This window comes from Podarcis pityusensis, assembly GCF_964106645.2.
Source record: "Podarcis pityusensis genome assembly, chromosome: 6".
NCBI lineage: Eukaryota > Metazoa > Chordata > Lepidosauria > Squamata > Lacertidae > Podarcis > Podarcis pityusensis.
The window spans coordinates 32,163,786-32,186,870 of NC_138030.1; the positions used below are offsets into that span (position 1 = coordinate 32,163,786).

Consider the following 23,085-nt stretch of genomic DNA (forward strand, 5'->3'; position numbering starts at 1 on the left):
AATTAGTAGCAGTAATTTACAATTGCTTGACTGTGTGCATTTGAACACTTCTTGGGTAGGGACATTAAACAAACAAACAATCTGAGGTGTGTACAGCTACCTGCACACATGCCCTGTCAGTACCTAATTGGCATAGCTGAACTGACCAATTAGAAGACAAAGGCCATGCCTACTGGGATGCACAGGAAAGGCCAAAGTTGCTTCTCCTATACATATTGAAATATGTCTGGGTATGGATTACTCTTGTCTAATTTGAATGGGGTGGTGGTGGAGTGGATGTACAGCTAAATAATGCTCAAATGTGGGCAAGCCCTTTACAAATTGCTCCTCTGAAATGGATTGCTAAAATCTAGATTTGCCATCAGTGTGGCGCAATCGGTGGAACTGTTGCTTTGCTAGCTTTTGCCTATCACTGGACTGTGGCCTTCAGAAGATTGCCCCATCTGAGGGCCAAATTCCCACCCTTGATTCAAGGAGACATTCTGCATCTGTGTTATCTGCAACCAGAGATCTGCTGTTTTCTGTTGGGTAGCTAAAATATAGTAATCCTTGGGGCAGAATGCTCAGAAAGGATCTGAGCCTCTGCACTGCCTTGTGAGAGCTCCCTGGGGGGGTTGTGCAGCGGATGGAGCTGTGAGGTTTGTGGCCGGCACATGTGTGTGGGTGGCTGCAAGGGTGGAGCAAGAGGGGGAAGTGCCAAAGCAACCACCAGCATAGTGATAAGGAATTTCCTGCGCTCGCTTTTTATTTATTTATTTCACCGGGTGGCTGGTTATAAACAGCAGGAGAGATGGGTTTGCCGACAGCAGTGGGTGAGTGACTATCCAACCGGGAGTGTCGGAACAGGGTGGGCATGGGAGAAAACCTCTGTGTCTGCTAAGCGTGTGTTGTGGTGACTGAAGGGAGAGGAAATAAAGCCCAGATGCTGGGGCTGAACAGGAGGGCCATGCTCAAGAATGCCCGTTTGATTTAAGGGGCCTGTGACTTCCCAATTGGTTTGTGTGAACTTGGTTGCCCATAGCTCTGCTGTTTGTGCCTTTCTCTTGCCTAAGCTGGACTACCGTAGGAAAAACATGCCCCTCCTCTGGCTCTGCAGGAATGGGTTCACTGTCCACAGGTTCTAATTTGGTGAATGTGCATGTGTGTTGATGTAAGCGGTAATAATAATAATAATAAATTTTATTTACGGTATATCCCGCCCTCCCCAGCCGAAGCCGGGCTCAGAGTGGTTAACAACAGTAAAAGGGTAAAACATTCTAAAATCATTTCATTATAAAATTAATTCCAATCAAATTAATGGCAACCATTTGGGCTAGAAGTTCTGTGAGGAATAATAATAATAAATTTTAGTCTTGTTCCAGACCTTGTTCCAGTCCTGTTCCAGACCTTACAGACAGAGATTCCTTCTAGACTGGGATTTTGTACCCCCATCTGCAGGAAGTGGCATGTTCCAAAGACAGCCATGTTCTACATGAGGGTTTCCCAAACTCGGGTCTCTGGCTATTTTTCGGACTACAGTTCCCATCATTTCTGACCACTGGTCCTACTAGCTAAGGATGATGGGAGTTGTAGTCCAAAAATAGCCGAAGACCCAAGTTTGGGAAACCCTGGTCTAGACATTCTTTGAGTGAGGCTCTGTTAGGTGTACATGGGGCTTTTCGTTGCAGCTTCTTCCTTCCTAACAGGGGCATGAGTGACATACAGGAAGTTGACGGAGCTCTCTTCAATGAACCGCTTGCTTTTTGTGGTTTCTAGGTGTTCCTCCAGCCCAATGGGCTGGCTGACCCGCATGGCACCTGCTCTCAGGGTTCCTCGGGTGGCTGGCCTCTCATACCTCAGTCCAGAGAATCCTTTGCTGGCACAGCATGGTCCTCTCCTGTTCAGCATGCCCTAAAGTCGATAGTTTCAGCCTGCTACGTGAGCGAAAGAGGGCAGGAATGGAGAAGTGTCAGGAAGTCAAGAAACATGTGCGTCTGCAGGATAGGTGAGTTGAGAGTGCTCTGCGTTTTGGCTCAATGTGCAGATACCAGGGGCTGAGAGTTTATGTACAAGTCGTTGTTCTAGAACATGGGTAGGCAAACTAAGGCCTGGGGGCTGGATCCGGCCCAATCGCCTTCTAAATTTGGCCCGTGGACGGTCCGGGAATCGGCGTGTTTTTACATGAGTAGAATGTGTCCTTTTATTTAAAATGCATCTCTGGGTTATTTGTGGGACATAGGAATTTGTTCATATTTCCCCCCCGAAATATAGTCCGGCTCCCCACAAGGTCTGAGGGACAGTGGACTGGCCCCCTGCTGAAAAGGTTTGGTGACCCCTGTTCTAGAAAGCTACTTAACAGATGAAAAGGGGTGCTTTGGGAGAAAAGGGGACTCACAGCATCCTAGTGAGGAGCAAGATACTTCCATGGACAGCTTTATATGAACCAGGCTGCTTCCAGCGGCATGCAGCTGTACTCAGGACCGGTGCCTGGAACTTTTAGAAATAAGACTCTGACTATGCTTAGTATTATAATTATTGTTTATTATAGTTATTTGCCACTTTTTACAAGAAGGTGTCTCAAAGTGACTTGCAATGGAAGAACAGGACTACCAAGACATATTAAAGCCTATTATAAGACTGCAAGGAAAACCCCAAAAGGCTCATCCATAAATATATATAAGGGCCTATCCATTTGTCCTGTGATTTCAAGTCTTGAGTCTCAGAGGGTAGCTTTCCCCCCAACCCCCCTAGGAAAACCTGCTGTTTACTACTGAATCAGAACAAAGGTCAATCCGCACAAAAACCTGATTGATGTTTGTTCCAATTTTGTTCCAGTGGGTTTTCCTGGGGGGAAGCGGAAGGACGGGTGGGGTGAAGGGACATCTCTCGGACCTGTGACTTGAAACAAACACCCTAAATTAGCGGCTGCACCTCTACTCATTTTACTCAGCGACATGTCAACCTACCACTCTTCCCACTAACCCACCCTTTTCCAAACGCACACGCCTCCCGACCCCTCATCTGACACTGCATCCCGCCCCCTAGACCTTTCGCTTTCTACCTCGTGTTGCTGCTGCAGCCAGGTTGGATGAAGAGATGGCTCGGCCAGATGAGCACTACAGGAAAGAGGCCAGAAGTGGTGGCTGGTCTGGGGATCTGCCACTGCCCCTCCTAGTCAGGCTGGCCCTTTATCATAAATGGTGGCATTGGCAGAAGCAGATTACCAGCCTGGCAGACCCTGGCTTCTGACCACCTTCCTTCTTCTTGCATTGGGCTATTTTTGCACCCTAATTGGCAGCGGCACAAAAGCAGCAGATCCCCAAGGTGGCCATCAGTGGCACCAGTCAGTCTGGGGGTTTAGATCCAGGAGCAGAGGTCCCAGGGCAGGTAGGCGAAGGAGCCAGTGGAGCTGCTGGGGGGCTGCTAAAGCTTGTTCCAGCTGACCCTTTGCAGCTTGCCTAGACCACCCATTCATTGCTTCTTATTACACTGTATTTCACAGCACCACCTGTCTGTGGACAAGTGAACTGCAGGATGATGACATTCTTACATTTTTATTATATAGTAAAGAAAGCAATTCTAACCCACCTCATTGAACACCAAAAGAGGCCACAAACATACATGATTTCCATCAAATTAAGGGCTGAAGGCCTGGGTAAATAAAAATGTTTTTGCCTGATGCCTAAATACAGAATGATCACGTCAGGTGTGTTTCCTTTAGGAGAGCATTTTATAAGCAGGGAGCCACCACAGAAAAGGCCTTTTTTTGTCCTGCCAGACCTCCCTTAGAGGGGACACACAGAGAAGGGCATAACATCAGTATGGGTGTTTTAGAATTCTTTTCACACAATCATTTGCAGAATTCCTCTTGCCCTGTTTGTGCTTAGTCTGGAACATTTCTGTTCTGGAAGAAGGAATGGACTCCCATAATTATTAGAACCAATTTGAGGATTTTTTAAATATATGATTGCAATATAAGTCTGAAACTGGGCCAACATAGGAACTCTCTGGCTCATTAATGTGTGACACTCTTGAGCTGGGGTCCCAATAACTGTGTAGTGACAATATTGCTTTGATACTGTATGCTACATATTCAGTGTATAATAGTTAAATCCTCAATCTCAGGCTTCCCTTCTAGTTTCTCTCAGTCTGGAGTGGCTGTGTGATGCTGCAGCTAGAGGCTAGGGTATTTATTTATTATGTAGATTTGTTGTCCTCCCTTGGGCATAAGGTCCTTGGGTAGGTTACAAAAATGTAAAAATATAACATTAGAATTTAAAACAATTTATAATCAGAAGATGGAGAGGGAAGCATTGTCAATATACACTTGGCAATTTACTTGCATTGTTTTATAAGATTTATGCAGGGTTAAAATTGCCTTTGATCCCAGTTACTATTGTGCATCTTTTCACTAGCTTTTCACTAGCACATTTTACCCCTTTCACACAACCCTTCCACCCTATTCTATAGATGGCTTTCTCTAGGCTTATAATTTGCACATTTGGGTTTCTCTCCCTTTCAGAAGGGGCTCCAACGTGTCGCTGGTGCTGGACATGAGTTCCCTGAGCAACACAGAACCCATTTCATCCGTCTCCACCCCAAGGGATGTCACAGTGAAGCTCCTGAACACCACCAGCCATGTTCTTACTCAGAGGATGCTCCAGCAGCAGAACTGGAGCCTAGAGGAGCTTCAAGAGGAGTTTGCGGTGAGACACTCAGAACTGCCTCGTCCTGATTTCATTCCAAGCTAAGCTCCTCCAATTGCACACCATCCTGCAATCTAGAGTACTGCATATTGTAGAATTGGGAGAGATTCAGAGGAGAGCAGCCAGAGTGCTCAAGGGAAGGTTCCAGAATTGGGGTTTTTTTTTTAGTTTAGAGGAAAGGTGTGAGAGGCAGCATGATAAAATTGCATAAAATTATGCATGGTTTGGTGAAAGTTGATAAAGTATTTTTTTCTTCCTCTCTTCCTCTCTTAGTTATAGTATTAGATTATGAGGATCTCACTCTCTTAACACTAGATCTCATGGGCATCCAATGAAGCTGAATGTTGTAAGATTCAAGACAGACAAAATAAAGTACTTCTTCACACAGCACGATAGAGTTAGCTCCCACAGGAGGCAATGGTGACCACCAACTTTGATGGCTTTAAAAGATTAAACAAATTCATGATGAATAAGGCTCTCAATGGCAACTAGCCATGATTCCTATGTTCTACCCAATGTGGGAGGCAGTATGCCTCTGAATGCCCGTTGAGAGTGCTGGGGAGAGGGCTCAGGTCCTGATGTTGGGCTTCTCCTAGGTGGTGGGAACAGGATGCTGGACAAGATGGGTCACTGGTCTGATCCAGCTCCTTCTTCTTATGTGTTCCCATTAGAAAACTGTCCTACTGCAAGAAAGGGGAACCTGTGTTTCTGCAGATGCTGGTAGACTCCCAACTCCCATGTCCCCCACCCAGTATGGCCAATGGTGATGGATGATGGGAGTTGTAGTCCAAGAACATCTCCAAGAACCATTTTCATGCATTGGCAGTGAACATTTTGTGCCTAGCATCTTAACAGAGCAGGAAGTCCCTCCCTTTTTTCCTGGGTTTTATAAGATGAATAATAACACCACTACCCTTTATAAAGAGCTGGGCTTCTTTAGGCAGGTGAGAGATCTCCATAACAGTCCCTTTGGGCTGATAGCAGGTTAAAAGGGGAACAATTCAGAGTATGTGTTGGGAAGCAAAAACATATCTGTATTTATACTCTCTCTTTCCAACACTTTGGGTGCTTTATGTTTCAGAGAGGGGAATATTTCAGCAATTCCTTCTTTCCTCCTTTACAGAAAATCCCCTCCAACTTTGCCAGCGCAGAAGAGCTGGACATCCCCAGACGAGCAGCAAAAGACAGATATAAATCCATCCTACCAAGTATGTTTGCCTCTTGTGAACAAGGAAAGTGGAAAGGTGGCAAAGGAAGGCAGACCAATGGACCCATCTATTCTTATTTGTATTCTTTGGCCAGTGTCAGGTCACATTCGCACCCTATAGCTAAAGCACATTTAAAGCGCATTGTGTGTCCCCGCCACCGGCCCTTGAGGCCTATGTGTAGCTGTCCCCTCTTACACAAACACTGAGAGGTGGCATGACTCTAGGTCAGTTGTGACTGTATCGGTGAGTATAAAAGAGGCACACATAACTCTGTTGTGCACCTACAGAGCAAATGGTTGGATTTTGTTTTTCATGATCAGGCTCCTTAGCTTCTGAAAATACCAGCTCAGTCACAGCTGCAGCACTCCTGGCTGTTCCTCCAGAGAGCTCTGTTCATTCCTCTTTGCTGGATGATGGAGCTGTGTGCCACATGGCGTGTCCTATGTCCTTGCTTGCTGCACCACCCCAGCCCTGCCCAGATAAGCTGTGGGGATACTTGTGTTGGGAAGGTAGCTCTCCACTACCACGTGGGAATGCAGTCCTCAACAGAAAAGAAATGAAAAGCTTCCCTGCCTCTTCTGTACAAGTTCCACCCTTTGGCTTTAGCAGACATAATTTCAATCCCTGCTGAGATGTGCAGGATGCCTTACATAATCATAACAATACCTTGTGGCTTTAGAAGTTGTGATGAGTTGGAGTGGAAAAGTTTCTAAAGGCCAGAGACATAGGGGAACCTCTTGTAGATGCCACCTTGTTTGCGTAAGATGGTGACGGGTGTTTGAGTGGAAAACAACTCAAGGCCATTTTATATCCCAGATAGACTTGCCATTGTGGTGGGATGAAAACTCCACCTGTGTGAGCAGAAATAAAATGACTGCTCTGTGTTCCAGCTGCTGTAGTGACATACATCACTTCTGACATGACTGTTGAAAAGGCAAATTCATTGTAAATAATGAGTCTGAGCAAGGACAGAAGAACGATGAGGTAGCAACGACTGAGTCAAATGTGCTGGAAGGTGGGGGGAGCATCTCTTTGAAGGAGGATCTGGCCAGCTTTCTGACTTCTTGTGACAAGGGTGGGGAATCCATAAGCTCGAGAGCCAGTATGGTGTAGTGGTTAAGAGTGGTGGACTCGTAATCTGGTGAACTGGGTTCGCATCCCCGCTCCTCCACATGCAGCTGCTGGGTGACCTTGGGCTAATCACACTTCAGTGAAGTCTCTCAGCCTCACTCACCTCACAGAGTGTTTGTTGTGGGGGAGGAAGGGAAAGGAGAATGTTAGCCGCTTTGAGACTCCTGAAGGGGAGTGAAAGGCAGGATATCAAATCCAAACTCCTCCTCCTCTTGGACTATGGCTCCCATCATCCCTGACTGTTGGCTGTGCAGACTGGGGCTGATGGGAGTTGAAATCCAACAACATTTGGAGGCCAACAGGTTTTCCACCCATGGGTTAGGATATTATAATTAGATGATGCTCTGTGCATGGTCTTTGTGTTCAGGCATCATGTCCACTGTAACCAAACTGTCCCTTTAGATCCCCAGAGTCGTGTGTGCCTCAAGAGAGCGCTGAGCCAAGAAGATGAGAGCTACATTAATGCAAACTACATCCGGGTGAGCCAGAGGGTCATTGAGGTGTGAGAAATCTGAAGATGACTGTTGGGATGTGTCTTACTTGTTGATATTTCTGTCTCACCTTCTAGGGTTATGCTGGGCAGGAGAAGGCCTATATTGCCACCCAGGGGCCCATGCTTAATACAGTCAATGACTTCTGGACAATGGTGTGGCAGGAAGGAGCTCCTCTCATCGTTATGCTCACCAAACTCAAGGAAGCGAAAGAGGTATGATTGGTGTGGGCCTTGAGCAGCGCCGGCCCTACCATTAGGCAGAGTGAGATGGCTGCCTCACGTGACAGATGCTGGGTGTGTGTTTGTGTGAGGAGCAGACAGAGTGTGTCCTGAAACCACTAAGCTAGTCTGCTGCCCTCAAGTGTAGTGGAGAATGCTACTCCATTGCCAATACCGAAGTACGATTCATTGGTGAATGCATTGGTGATTCAAGTGCCAGTCTGGCTGGCTTTTATATACAGTGGTGCCTCGCAAGACGAAATTAATTCGTTCCGCGAGTTTTTTCGTCTAGCGAATTTTTCGTCTTGCGAAGCACGAAATCCCATAGGAATGCATTGAAATCCAATTAATGCGTTCCTATGGTAAAAAAAAGTCCAAACAAAGCCAAATTTGGTACAACAAGAGTTTATTAAGTGCTCTTTAAAGTCACACATACTGTAAAGAGCATTTCAAAAAGTGAAGGAACAATAAATTAAGTTTCTAAACATGACAGGAAAAACATTTAAAAATCAACAAAGTGTACATTACATTTTCTAAGACTCTGGGGGACCACTCGAAGAAGGTTCCTCTTCCACTCTTTGCTTCTTGCTGAAGAACCTGTCCATGGTCTGCTGCTTCATCCGCCTTTTCAGCACCTCCCTGAAAGGCGACATGACCGTCGTATCAAAAGTGTTCACAAGGTCATGTGCCACGTGCTTGTTAGGGTGGTTCCGCTCTGCAAAAGCCTGCACATCCTTCCACTTCATGCAAATGTCCCTCAGTTCTTTGGAGGACAGCCGTTCCTCAGTTGCTTCCTCCTCTTCCAGCGAGGCCTGCTCCTGCGCAGCCTCTGCCTGCAGTTCGCCCAGCTCCTGGGTGGTCAGCTCGTGGTCGTGCTCCTCCACCAGCTCGCAGACGTCCTCCTCTGTGACCTCAAGGCCCATGGTCCTCCCCAAGGCAACAATGTCCTGCACCACTGTTGACTCTGGTGCATCAGAGTCACTTGGTGCCACACAGTCCGGCCACAGGCTGCGCCAAGCACAATTCAAATTTCTCTGGCTGATCCCTTTCCAGGCCGTGGTGATCATCTTCAAGCAGGTGACAATGTCGAAGTGGTCCTTCCAGAATTCCCGCAGGGTGATGGTGGTGCAATCAGTCACCTTGAAGCATCGCCTGAAAAGCTCCTTGGTGTAGAGTTTTTTGAAATTGGCGATGACCTGCTGATCCCTCGGCTGGAGCAGTGGCATGGTGTTAGGCGGCAGGAACATGATGTTGATGAAGCTGAACTCCTCCAACAAGTCCTGCTCAAGGCCTTTAGGATGAGCAGGAGCATTGTCCATCAGAAGCAAAGCCTTCAGCGGCAGGTCGTTGTCCAGCAGGTACTGTTTGACAGCAGGGCCAAAAGCAAGATTGACCCAGTCCACAAACAGCACACATGTGACCCAAGCCTTACTGTTGGATCGCCACATAACACTCAGCTGCTCCTTGTCGACCTTGTGTTTCTTGAAGGCCCGTGGGTTCTCCGAGTGGTACACCAGCAGGGGCTTGATCTTCAGGTCGCCGCTTGCGTTGGCACAGAAGAGCAGGGTCAGGCGGTCCTTCATGGGCTTGTGGCCAGGCAACTTGGCCTCCTTCTGAGTGATGAAAGTCCTTTTGGGCATCCTCTTCCAAAACAGCCCAGTCTCATCGCAGTTGAAGACCTGCTGTGGAACGTAGCCCTCCGTCTTCACAGCCTCCAGGAACTCCAAGGCAAAGTCTTCAGCCGCAGGAACATCAGAACTGGCAGCCTCTCCATGCCTGACCAAGCTGTGGATTCCAGATCTCGTCTTGAATTGGTCAAACCAGCCTCTGCTTGCCTTGAAGACTTCTGGCTCGCCTGAGGTTCCTGGCTGTTCCCGGACGAGGTCTGCGTGCAAGGCCTTGGCCTTCTCACAAATCACGGCCTCAGTCACTGTGTCCCCTGCACGCTGCTTCTCTTCTAACCAGATGAGCAGCAACTTCTCAACCTCCTCCAGAACAGCTGGGCGGTTCTTCACGATCCTGGTGACTCCCTTGGCTGCATCAGTCGCAAGGATCTTCTCCCTCATCTTCAGGATGGTGCCGATGGTCGATGGGTTCCTGCCGTACTCCCTGGCGAGGTCTGTCACACGCATTCCACCGTCGTGCTTCCGGATGATCTCCTTCTTCATTTCCAGCGTCACCTTCTCCTTCTTCCTCTCTCCGGCCTCTGCAGCAGCAGTCTTCTTGGGTCCCATGGCAGCACAGCTCCTAGCTTCGTAAACTCAGAAAAGAAAAAAAATCAGTGCTTCACACCCAAAAAATTCAAAAGCACCCAGCCACCCACCACACAGGAATTCAAACCCAGAACCAAGTCCTTGAATTCCAAACACCCAACCCAAAATCCAAAAACCCCCCAAAAAGTTTTAAAAGTTTAACTTACGAAATGGCTGCAAATCACCAAAGTCTTCAAAATCCTCAAATGGCTGCAAAAGAAGTTTTGGAAAAGCTTTAAAAATCACCAAAGTCTTCAAAAACCTCAACTGTTCCCCCAGCCACCCACCCACCACACAGAAATTGCAAACCCCTCCCCAACTGTTGCAAACCCTTCCCCAACTGTTGCAAACCCCTCCCCAACTGCTCCCCCAGCCACCCACCAAACAGAAATTCAAACTCAGAATTTTTTTTTTGAAAAAAAACAACATGGCCCAATGGTCACAGAAAATCAAAAAAATTCAAAAAAACCCACACAAGCTCCCAGATTCTTGCAAACCCCTCCCCAACTGTTCCCCCAGCCACCCACCACACAGAAATTCAAACCCAGAATTTTTTTTTGAAAAAAAACAACATGGCCCAATGGTCACAGAAAATCATAAAAATGCAGAAAAAAACCACACAAGCTCCCAGATTCTTGCAAACCCCTCCTCAACTGTTCCCCCAGCCACCCACCACACAGAAATTCAAACTCAGAAATTTTTTTTGAAAAAAACAAACATGGCCCAATGGTCACAGAAAATCATAAAAATGAGAAATACAAAGACTATCTTCAGAAACATTGCAAAATTAAAGAATGTTAGAGTGATGTTGGACTGAAAATAAGCGGTTTCCAGCTGTACAGGTTAAGGTTAATAACAGACTAAGACTAAAGATTAGGATTAAAGACGTTTAATGAAATGGAAATTTGACAATTAAGAGGTAAAATTTTAATGATATATTACATTACATTAAGACTAAAGATTAGGTTTAAAGAAGTTGAAGTTATATATTTCAATATTATATTAAAATTAAAGATTGGGATTAAAAAAAAGTGGAAAAGAAATTGCTGGACAAACAATTTGGATTGGAATACAAAAGAGGGAGGTATGAGGAAGTCCAGAAAATAAGTAAATTTAAAAACGGAAATGGAAAAGAGATATTGTTTTTAATTGTTATGGTTTTTTTCTTTTTTTTCTTTATTGTTGATTCTTGTTTTTTGTGTTTTTTTTATTTTTTCTTTGAGATTTGTATTGTGTATTTGTGTATCTTTTTTGATGTTTTTCTTTTCTTTCTTTGTTGTTTAATTTTTGATTGAAACTTTAATAAAAATTATTAAAAAAAAAAAAGAAAATCATAAAAATGCAGGAAAAAACCACACAAGCTCCCAGATTCTTGCAAACCCCTCCGCAACTGTTCCCCCAGCCACCCACCACACAGAAATTCAAACCCAGAATTTTTTTTTAAAAAAAAACAGCAGAGTGGCCCAATGGTCACAGAAAATCATAAAAATGCAGAAAAAAACCACACAAGCTCCCAGATTCTTGCAAACCCCTCCTCAACTGTTCCCCCAGCCACCCACCACACAGAAATTCAAACCCAGAATTTTTTTTAAAAAAAACAGCAGAGTGCCCCAATGGTCACAGAAAATCATAAAAATTCAAAAAAAAAACACCACACAAGCTCCCAGATTCTTGCAAACCCCTCCTCAACTGTTCCCCCAGCCACCCACCACACAGAAATTCAAACCCAGAATTTTTTTTTAAAAAAAAACAGCAGAGTGGCCCAATGGTCACAAAAAATCATAAAAATGCAGGAAAAACCCACACAAGCTCCCAGATTCTTGCAAACCTCTCCCCAACACCAAGTTCTTGAATTCCAAACACCCCAACCCAAAATCCAAAACCCCCAAAAAAAGTTTTAAAAGTTTAACTTACCAAACGGCTGCAAAAGAAGTTTTGGAAAAGCTTCAAAAATCAGCAAAGTCCTCAAAAACCTCAGAAAAGGCTACCACACCGCGTGCAATGTGTTGCACCTCGAAGTCAAGTCGCAACTGCACCTCTTCAAGCAATGCACCCTGGGTATTAACGGTTTTATGAAAAAGGAAACAAACTTGCAAGACGTTTTCGTCTTGCGAAGCAAGCCCATAGGGAAATTCGTCTTGTGAAGCGCATCGAAAAACGGAAAACCCTTTCGTCTAGCGAGTTTTCCGTCTTGCGAGGCATTCGTCTTGCGGGGCACCACTGTATGTAATGGAGAGAACACCATTGCGTCCTTTACCCAGTGCTTTTTTTCCCAGGGTACCCAGTACCAGCAACTTAAAATAAAATAAAATAAGTTAAAAGTGTGGCACTTACTGTAACAACTTCATGGTGAGTACCGGCAGTTTTTATTTCTTTTCTTTTTTTAAGCACTGTCTTTACCTCAGGCAGCAAATTGTATTGGGCCTGTAGACTGCTCTGAGTGAGCATAAACAAATTCCCTGGAGGTGAGGGGACTTTCCAGATACTAACAGAAGAACAGTGAGCAAGCTTAAATTTGTAAACATTTCATCCAACAGGGATGGACAACTGATACTTTTATTCCTGCTGAGAGCACATCCTTTAGCATTAGTGGTAAAAAACCCACAGCATTGGTACGTGCTTCCCGCTTTCAGGAGCAGAATTTGGTTTTCACTGAGGAAAGAACAACAGAACCTCCTAGAGACGATTAGCAAACCATCAGTTTAACAAAGAATGCTCACCCAAGCTTCTATAACTGTGTATTTTGGGTCATAAATGCAGGGGGAAATTGGGCAACCAGAATGCTGACATTTCCAACCATGGGCCAGCTCTCTGCTTCAGGGGGAAGGGGATTAATTTGGCCCCCAGTGACACTCACTCTTCTAAAATGCATCCCAAGACTTCAGTGCATCATAGCAGGACTGTGCTGATGAGTTGTTTACACCCCATTCCTTAAAAGATCTCAGCTGTGCAATGTTATGCATGCTCATTCAAAGAGGGGGGAAGTGTTTACTCAGAAGTAAGAACCACAGTACTGTATTCAGTGGGTCTTTTGCTTCCCTGTAAGTGTGTATAGGATTGCAGCAGTGCTATTTTTCTAGGGAAAGAGGTGCCGGAACTCACTTGTTCTCTTATAACGGCTATGGCCCCCACCTGAGCGGTCCCAGAACTGAGTTCCAGCGAGTTCTGGCTAAAAAATCGGGTCAGGTTTGCAGCATTATTATATCTGGCTCCGTTGGCTGGCACAAATACCTTCAGTACAGTGGGGAGACAGTGTAAATGGCTAAGATACCTCATCTAAACTCTGATATCCCTCTCAGTTCATTTTCTCCCATAAGGTAGCTTCTGGAGCAGCCTATAAAGAATGTCAGGGCTTTCTGAGTACCTGTTTGGTCTGTAGGCCCCTTGCCGCTGTACACAACTCTTTGATCCTGGTGTACTGTGGTCTGGATTGCGTAGGTGGATCTGGTGTGACTGGAGCTGGTGGTTGAATGGTTCTGCTTTTTTATATTGTGCTACTATTCTGAGTCACTCGCTTATGTTGACTTACGCTGCCACTTCTCCTCATGGGGATCCTCGTCCTTCTGGTTTCAGAAATGTGTCTGTTACTGGCCTGAAACGGAGGCAACCTATGGGCCCTTCACCATTCGCATGCAAGGCATTTGTGAGTGTGAAGAATACACCATCCGCGACTTTGGCCTACAGGTAGGCCAGGAGGGCTTGGGACACAAGCAGGGACAGTGGTGCTTCCTGCCAAAGGTTTACTGTGCAGTCATTGCTGCTCATGTGAAGTGAGAAGTTTGGAGGGGTGGCCTGGGAGAGGGCCTTCTCTGTGGCAGCCCTTCAGTTGTGGAATTATCATACTTTTCCGTGTAAAAGATGAAGTGTTTTTATTTAAAAATTATGTTAAAAATTGGGGGATGTCTTATATATGGATAGTGCATGGGGGGGGGGACGTGGGATTGGTTTCTGCCATGAGCTGGAGATGGTCAGCAGCTATTGGGCATGTTAAGGTAAAGGTAAAGGTACCCCTGACCATTAAAGGTGGCGCTGTGGGTAAAACCTCAGTGCCTAGTACTTGCCGATCGTATGGTCGGCGGTTCGAATCCCCACGGCGGGGTGAGCTCCCGTCTTTCGGTCCCAGCTCCTGCTCACCTAGCAGTTCGAAAGCACCCCTAAGTGCAAGTAGATAAATAGGTACCGCTTTATAGCGGGAAGGTAAACGGCGTTTCCGTGCACTGCGCTGGTACTGGCTCGCCAGAGCAGCTTCGTCACGCTGGCCATGTGACCCGGAAGTGTCTTTGGACAGCGCTGGCTCCCGGCCTCTTAAGCGAGATGAGCACGCAACCCCAGAGTCGGTCACGACTGGCCCACACAGGCAGGGGTACCTTTACCTTTACCTTTTACCCCTGACCGTTAGGTCTAGTCGAGGCCGACTCTGGGGTTGCGGCGCTCATCTCGCTTTACTGGCCGAGGGAGTTGGCATTTGTCCGCAGACAGCTTCCGGGTCATGTGGCCAGCATGACTAAGCCACTTCTGGTGAACCAGAGCAGCGCACAGGAACACCGTTTACCTTATTGCCGGAGCAGTACTTATTTATCTACTTGCACTTTGATGTGCTTTCGAACTGCTAGGTTGGCAGGAGCAGGGACCAAGCAATGGGAGCTCACCCCGTCGTGGGAATTCGAACTGCCAACCTTCCGATCGGCAAGCCCTAGGCTCTGTGGTTTAGACCACAGCGCCACCCGTGTCCCTATTGGACGTGTTATTTGTGGCAATTATGTGTGCGACTGGCAGCGTAGGTCAGGCAGGTGAACGGTTTTTGGCAATCCCCCCTAGAAAAAGCTCAACAACTGTGGGCAATCCTCCCCCCAAAAAGCTCAGCAACTCTGGGCAATCTCCCCCCATTTTCTTAATTTGGAGTCCCCCAAAATAGGGGGCGTCTTATACACGGGGGCATGTTATACATGGAAAAATACGGTAGCTCCCCACTGAGGTGGATCTGGCACCTTCATTACGTAGTGCCTGTTGCATGCTGAAGATACACCTCTTTCCCCTGACCTTTGAAATCTTGCAGGGAATGCACCCAGAAGGATTGAACCCTGCCCACGCTCATCAGCTGATGTCAGCCCATGACACCAGCTGATTGACAAATAGGCATGGTTTGGGGGGGGGGAATAGCCTCACAGGCCAAAGTGGACCGTCCGGCAATCCAAGAGGTTTGCTTGCAAGTGGGCGCTTTCCCACCTGAGTTAAGGTCCAGAAGGGAATGTTAGTTTGCAAACAGTTCATTCAGAACTGATGTTTGTGTGTATCCAAGTAGCTCATGAACACACTCCTGTTCTTCTATTCACCAACCACACCAGCAGGTGGAGTTTGGGACGCGGGTGGCGCTGTGGGTTAAACCACAGAGCCTAGGACTTGCCGATCAGAAGGTCGGCGGTTCGAATCCCCGCGACGGGGTGAGCTCCCATTGCTTGGTCCCTGCTCCTGCCAACCTAGCTGTTCGAAAGCACATCAAAGTGCAAGTAGATAAATAGGTACCGCTCTGGCAGGAAGGTAAATGGCATTTCCGTGCGCTGCTCTGGTTCGCCAGAAGTGGCTTAGTCATGCTGGCCACATGACCCGGAAGCTGTACGCCGGCTCCCTCAGCCAATAAAGTGAGATGAGCGTTGCAACCCCAGAGTCGGCCACGACTGGACCTAATGGTCAGGGGTCCCTTTACCTTTACCTTTTAGCCTGGGTATGGGGGGGGTGGCGTTTTTTTTTGCCCCACCCTCAGTCACTCCTCCCTCCGTCTCTAGTTAATTTACAATTAAACTGCAGTTTCCTTGTCCTTAAAAAAAGGTTTTCCCCAAATTTTTTGACAGAACAGAATTGCGTAACATCCATGATACTGAAAACATATTTAGTGCTCTGAGTGGGTGTGTGCATGTGCCAGTGTTTCGGCAAGTTAATATGATTCCTCTCTCTTAGCCTTCTCCAACTGATAGCGAAACTTCATATCCACCCTGAGATTCAAGAGTGTTGCTGGCAGAGGAAAAGGGAATCAAACCAGTCTCCTGTAGCTTTTCTCACTGTTTTTTCTTTATGCAAACTTCTCCAAGCAGAAGAAAGCTTATTTGCTTTATTGGAGAGGTTTGGAAAAAGCAACAAGAGGTGCCAAGGGGTTTTTCCTGCTGCACAGATACATTTCCCTCTTCCTCATGTGTTCCATTCACCCACCCATACGCAGCGGGGCTTCCTTCTGCTATAGGAAACAGCATAGAAGAAACAACAGATTGATTTGATTTCCCTCTGTTGTCACAACAACATGATCAAATGGGTACTTTAAGCTGGAGTGGATCTACACACAGGAAAAAATGCTATAAACAAGTCAGAAATTACATCATTGTAACAGAAAAAAACCCTATGGAAAAACATGTATAAAAATTTCCTGCTCTCTGGCACCATCTCTGGTTGCATGTTTATAGCACATTCAAATTGTTTCTTTACTAATGTAGTTGAGTCCCTGGTCCACCCCCCCCCAACACATCTGAAAGCAAATCTGTACTGCTTTAACAGTCATGGCTCCCCCTAGAGAATCCTGGGAACTGTAGTTTTCCTCTCATGAAGATACAGTTCCCACCACCCTTAACAAACTGCAGCTCCCAGGATTCTTTGAGAGGAAGCGAGGAAAATTAAGGTGGCATAAGAGTGTTTGAAATGTATGGTGGGAATGTGACCGAAGTGAGGAGGGAGGGATTATCTTAATTTACAGAAAGATAGGCATGCTCCCAAGCCTCATGTAGGGCACTAAGCAGCTTCAAACATTTATTTTTATTATTGCTCAAACCTGTTCATGTGAGAAGCGAGCGGGAGTAGGAGTGTGGCAATAGAGGCCACTCATGGAAATGCCATCACACATGTGACAAACTGCCTTTCCCCTGCTCAAAAATGTGCTAAAGGCCTCACACGCCAGCAGTTGCCACAGCTGTATGCAGGCAATTTTACAAATAAAAATAAATAAAAGTGTAGGTTGGCATTTTGAGGGTGAAAAACTTCTGAGCGAGAGCAGCAGCATAATATAATAAACTGCAGTGCGGAAGCACCCTTTTGCACACACACCACCTTCAATGATACTCCGTTCCGTTTCATTTCCCACCTGTTTTTCTAGAAACCCACGAGTCAGTCTGCAGTCTGCAGTCTGTGGCTACTGAACAAGTCTAGGCCTTACTGGACTGTTTTTGGGTCCCATCCCACCTTATGCTTCCCCCCCAAAAAATATTTTTTGTACAGTGGTACCTCGGGTTACATACAGTTCAGGTTACAGACTCTGCTAACCCAGAAATAGTGCTTCAGGTTAAGAATGTTGCTTCAGGATGAGAACAGAAATTGGGCTCCGGTGGCGCAGCGGCAGCAGGAGGCCCCATTAGCTAAAGTGGTGCGTTAAGAACAGTTTCAGGTTAAGAACGGACCTCCGGAACGAATTAAGTACTTAACCCGAGGTACCACTGTACTTCTGCTCTCCTGATACCTCCTCCTTGTGTGAGGACAGAGCTTTTGGACCCCTGGCCTTTGTCGCCCAAGATTTGGGGCTGCATAACATACACGCTATACATTTGAAGCACATCTTCCCCATGCACCCAGAAAAGAATCCAGGAAACTACAGTTTGTTAAGGGTGGTGGGAATTGTAACTGCATGGCAGGTAAACTATATTTCCCAGGATTTGAGGTCTGTGTGTGCTTTATATGTGTAGTATGTATGCAGCCATATATTAGGACCCACCCTTATATTTGTTTTAAATTGTTATTAATATTGCATTTAAGATTGCTTTTAACTCTCCCTGGGACCTTGTATGAAGAGTGGGTAAAAAATGTAAACAGATAAGAACATTGGCAGGATTACTGTAATAACCTGCAGTTTCATAAGAGTATATATTTAAAACAGATGAAAAAATGAGGAAATTAAGTTAATTTGGATATACAGAAGACATTAAAAATAAATTCAAGGAACCACAGAAAGAGGGGGAAGGGAGTCAAGTTTTGAAATGTTAAAATGATTGTAAAATTAGTGAAATGTATAAAAGCATAAATAATTTTTTTAAAGACATCAAAATAATAATAATAATAATAATAATAATAGCAGCAATGGCACTCACAATCTGAACATCAGAAATAGAGGGAATAATTATATGCTTTCTGTTTCATGATGATTCTCAGCTCAACGATGAATGTCGCACGGTGAAGCATATTGTTTTCTCATCCTGGCCAGACCAGAAGACCCCAGAATCAGCCAAGACCTTCTTGCACTTGGTTTTGGAGGTGGAGAAAATTCTACAGGCCACAGAGAGCAGAGGACCTGTTGTTGTGCACTGCAGGTGAGAAACTTTCCTCATAACCCTGCAGCAGTTTAAGGAGTTCAGCGGCCTTGGCCTGAACAAAGACCTCCCCAGACTGAAACCTCAGTACCTATGGACCTCCTGTTTTATTTACATTTATATACCACCTTTCCCTCCAAGGAGCTCAAGGTGGTGTATCTGGTCCTCCTCTCCCCATTTTATCCTCTCAACAACCCTGTGAGGTAGGTTAGGCTGAGAGACAGTGACTGGCCCAAGGTCACCCAGTGAGCTTCATGGCTGACTGGGGACTAGACTCCTAGTCTCCCAAATCCTAGTCCAACGCTCTAACCACTACACCATACTTTTCTCCTGTCATGTATTTGCAGGTGCTGGTAAAACAAGTAAAATGTATGGTCCTCAGGCTACTTGATCTGTGATTGTGAAAGACAGAAAACATTCACATTCACTGCTTGTGTGTGTGAATGCGTCTGCCCCTTTCTCCTGACATCCAGAACCTTCCTCATCCCCCTCAAAGCCTCAGGGGCCACTGCAATCTGACATTATCTTGGTGTTTTGTTCAGTGCAGGAATTGGTCGGACTGGCTGTTTTATTGCTACGCAGATTGGATGCCAGCAACTGAAGAATAAAGGAGAGGTGGATATTTTGGGGATAGTCTGCCAGCTGCGCATAGACAGGTGTGTGCTGACGATCTTCTGAGCTTTCTCATTATGTGTAAAATTCCTGTACATGGTAGAAAAAAAAACCCTAGCACAATGCATTGTATGTGCTGTAAAGCAGTTAGGAAACTGCCGTTGGTCTGAGAACAAGCTTATTAACTGGGACTGAGGAGTTTGACCCTATTACACACGTGTGCTTTTTCCACCCCACTGGCTCAGTCTAAAGTGAGAGTGGCAATCCAGTGGATCTGGAGGGTACCAGGTCGAAGGCCGCTTCAGATGGTAATGTGCATTGCCTCAAAATGTGGTAAACATTGCAGGGCTCTCTTGCTCATCTTTTGCCCCAAAGTCCTACTCCTGAGGCGCTACTCCTGAGCATTCTGGGATACAGCATAAAAAGAAACTTTCTCTCTCTCTCTGCTTAGTTGAGCTGCCTTTTGATTAGCTGGGTGGTTTTCAAACTCTGTTTTAGGGAACTCTGGAGTTCCCTGAAAGCTTATAAAAGTTGCCTGTTGAGAACATCAATATTTTGTTTCATATTATCCTGCCCCAACCAGCAGACTCTTAAGAGAGTTAATCATAAAATTTAATTACAATAATGATCTAAAACAGCATAGAAACGTTAACAAAAACTTTCAAAAGCAGTAGGAAATCACACCAATAAAATACTGTTGGCAGTCATCGAGTGAAGCAAACGACTTTATAAACACGATTGTCTTCACCAACTTCCAGTAATGGAGGGAATTTTCCCCTGAAATACTTGCTCAGTGCTACTGATCTCTTTTACAACAGGTTGGGGAATATGTAGTCCTCCAGGTGTTGTTAGACTCCAGTTCTCAACAGCCCCAGACAGCATGGCTGTTGTTCAGGGTTGATGAGAGTTGTAGTTCAGCAGCATCTGGAGGATCACAGGTTCCCTCCATCCATGGCCTACACAGCATGCTGACACCGGGGAATTGTTGATGTGCTCTAGAGTGTATATCTCAGTCCATGCAGAGATGTGTGTGTGGAGTCCAGTAGACCTGGCCTGGCCAGCCAGCACTCCAGGGAAACAGTGTGCCCTTGTACAATAGCCTTCAACCATTGTAGGCTTGGGACACACTGTTAGGTCAAATATACATCATTGGACCCACTTCTTCAATGTTTTACCATGTATGTATAAGGCGACTGCACAGTAGCAGATTTGACCAAAATGTAGCACGTGTGCTATCAGGAAAAATGACAAAGATCTAGAGGGCCCTCTCTCTGCAACAGCACTTTTCAGTTCCACCACGAAGAAGAGCATCTGCTTTGCTTGCAGAAGCTCCCAAATTCAATCCCCAGAATCTCCATTTGGAAAAGACACATCTAAGACCCTTGAGGGCTACTGCCAGTGAGTGTAGACAATACAGTACTGAGTTAGATGGACCAGTCTGAGTCAGTTTCCTATGTTTCCTTCTTTAACCCACCCCTCAACAATTTTTCAGTAGCAGCTGCTAGTGTTTAGTTTCCCCCCAGCATTCCTCCATGGTCCCACTGTGGCTGCTTCCTTGCTTCACTGTGTCCTCCCTCCTCCTTCCCCTAGCCTGGGCCACTATCCCCGGACAACACCTGCAGTGAGGCCCCTAGGAGCATTGTTTTTATCACCACTCCTTTTGTTATCTTTAGTACATACAGAAGATGCACTAGAAGGTTTGCTTCACATTCTTGAACAATAGGCAGCTTCACCTGAATTGTTTGCAAGCCGTGTTGGGCTCTCCCAAGATGCTAGCTGTTTCACAGAATTGAATCATTGTAGCTCCCAGTGAGTGCACAACTCAATAGTTTTTCTTTGTATTGCAGGGGTGGAATGATACAAACCAGTGAACAATACCAGTTCCTCCATCACACACTGGCCATGTATGCATCACAGCTTCCTAAGATCACAGACTGCTAGTGTCATTTTCTTGTGTTGGCATGTGGAATTGGCTCCTCTCCTCCTTGACACATGGCTTGACGGAGCCTTTTTCTGACTCTCCAATCAGTAGCAATATAGAGAAAACTAATTGTGTTTCAACTGCCTGGAGTGTAATCTCTGCCCAAGAAGTACCTGGTCGCCGGTTGCATACCATAGGAATGTCTTCTATCACAAAGCAGACTTCAAATTTTAATGTTGTGTTTCTTGTGCTTGTTTTGAACTCCCTGAATGATGTGTGCAAACTTAAACCAGATTTCAGGTTCCTTGAAAATAGTTTGTTCTGTTTATTGTTTACTATTCAGGATACATGACTGTTGATATCAGATATGGTCACTAATCTAGCTTCTTCTCCTCATTCCTGTTACACTCCTTTGGAGAATGCTCTCCTTCCCACCCCACCCCATGGCCTTGCATCCAAAATGTCATCAGGAAGAGGGACTTCATTAATTGCGAAACAATAATTTTCTCCCCACTCATTCTACCAATGTTCTCCAGTCTCTTGAAACTCAGTTTGATATTTGTATTTCTCCGGCCAACAGCTGCAGCCTCCATGTGGTTTTAAGCATGTTTATTTCCTCCTTGGAATCCAGAAATCATTTCCTTTGAAATGCTTTTATTATGCTGATCATGCATAAGAAGCAAATGTTTCAATACTGAAACTCGTCAGAGAAATCCATTACCTATATACGAGTCACAAATTTATATGGGCATGCATGGATGCTGTGTTAAATCACTCAGTGGGATTGCATGAGCAGTTCAGGACTTAAATGGAAATAAGCACTCTGTAGATTTGGTAAATATACAAGCACTGGGGTCAAATGTGCCCCCACAGTCCATCCACAAAAGGCCAAAAGTTCCTCCTTAAGAACAAATACCTGCCACAGTGATTAATTCAGTTTATTTATGTGCACATGTGCAAAGACTGAGCATGTGTGCTTGAACTGAAACAAATCATGGCTTACCTTCAGGGAGCACAGCAGCAGGACAATGGGGAGCAGTGCTGTGGCCATGATATTCGGAACCATATATTTTCTTGTTCGTGGTAAACCATGGTTTGGCTATGTGTAATGTGTGAACTGAGTCAATGCAAGGCTAGCTGGAGGAGCACAGAGCTCTGAAAAGGAAGGGGAGGTCAGGAGTGAGCAATTTAAAATGAGGTTCTCATCCTGAGCCTGCAAGTTGGTTGGTCATTGGGATCAGTAGCATGAAACCTGCCTAACCTCTCCAGATAAGAAAAGGTTGAAAGAACAAGGGCAGGGGCCTTGAAACCCTGTCAGAGACTTCTGTGTGACTCTGCATGGAATCCGGAAACTTCCTTGAGCCTTACACTCAAGCTATTGGAAGGGTCTGGAGGCACACACTAGAATCTTAATCATGGCAACTGTGTCCCTCCTCTGAACCCCTGCCCTCAAAAATCACTTTGCAGTTTTTTTCTGGGGTTCAGTTCATTTCAATCTTATTTTACCACTTTTATGAAGCAAAGTCAGTGGAGCTGCAGGGACACCTCTCAGAGCACTGGAGAAGTAAAAATAGCCAGTACTACAGAAATTATTATGTATCACTGAACCCTGTCATTTTGTATTAACTGTTCTCAAATGTGCTCGCCAAAGCCTCTGCTGGTGTAGTGGCTGCAAGGGAGACTAGAACATTGTTTCTAGTTTTCCACTCCTTTTTCTTCCGCCAGGAGCTAACATAATCAAGAAAGTTGATAATTTCCACCTATTTGAGTCTGAAAGAGGAGCATCATCCAGAAGAGGCAGCAACCACCTACACAGAGAATCTGTAATGCAAGTGTACACCTCAAATCTCTGGTGCTCTGCCCAGGAACAACAGTGCCATAGGGACAAGGTACTACTGGAATATTTCCCTTCCAGCTAGCAGCACCAGCTGCATATTGCAGGTGGGACTTGTATGCACACAGAATTTTGCAGATAACCCAGGAGAAACACCCACATCCCAGAGATGAAGTGTTACAGAGACTTTTAGCATGAATTAATACATTGTGATGTCATTTCATTGCAGGATCCCATTCTGCCAGAGGTATCTGACATCCATAATGATTTTGCCTTATTTCACAGGCTTTCCAGGAACAAAAGTGAAATATTTGCATACCAAACTCCTTGCACTATATTGAGAAGCCAGAGCTCAGTGGTCCATTCGGAGTATGACTCAGCTGAATACAAC

At 45.6% G+C, this 23,085-nt stretch overlaps 1 protein-coding gene across 5 annotated transcripts; it reads left to right on the forward strand.

Annotated features, from left to right (window-relative positions):
* Positions 1-676: 676 nt before the first annotated feature.
* PTPN7 (protein tyrosine phosphatase non-receptor type 7) lies at positions 677-21,172 on the forward strand. 5 transcript variants are annotated; one of them, XM_081009886.1, is made up of 10 exons: positions 677-812; positions 1,756-1,984; positions 4,502-4,685; positions 5,809-5,893; positions 7,427-7,503; positions 7,593-7,730; positions 13,562-13,672; positions 18,170-18,327; positions 18,870-18,983; positions 20,787-21,172. In XM_081009886.1, exons 2-10 carry the CDS (start codon positions 1,866-1,868, stop codon positions 20,878-20,880), a joined length of 1,080 nt encoding a protein of 359 aa, XP_080866012.1. In that variant the 5' UTR covers positions 677-812; positions 1,756-1,865; the 3' UTR covers positions 20,881-21,172. The 5 variants fall into 5 exon arrangements, with proteins under 5 accessions (XP_080866012.1, XP_080866016.1, XP_080866015.1 ...); XM_081009890.1 differs by having other exon boundaries at positions 18,875-18,983; XM_081009887.1 differs by lacking the exon at positions 677-812 and adding an exon at positions 829-847.
* The last annotated feature ends 1,913 nt before the right edge of the window (positions 21,173-23,085 follow it).

What these genes read in the sequence shown, in the direction of transcription:
- PTPN7 (XM_081009886.1), top strand. Translation starts at nt 1,866, where the DNA reads ATGGTCCTCTCCTGTTCAGCATGCCCTAAAGTCGATAGTTTCAGCCTG. An exon ending in AACTCAAGGAAGCGAAAGAG is followed by an intron (nt 7,731 to 13,561) that starts GTATGATTGGTG and finishes TTCTGGTTTCAG; the next exon opens with AAATGTGTCTGTTACTGGCC. An exon ending in CCTGTTGTTGTGCACTGCAG is followed by an intron (nt 18,328 to 18,869) that starts GTGAGAAACTTT and finishes TGTTTTGTTCAG; the next exon opens with TGCAGGAATTGGTCGGACTG.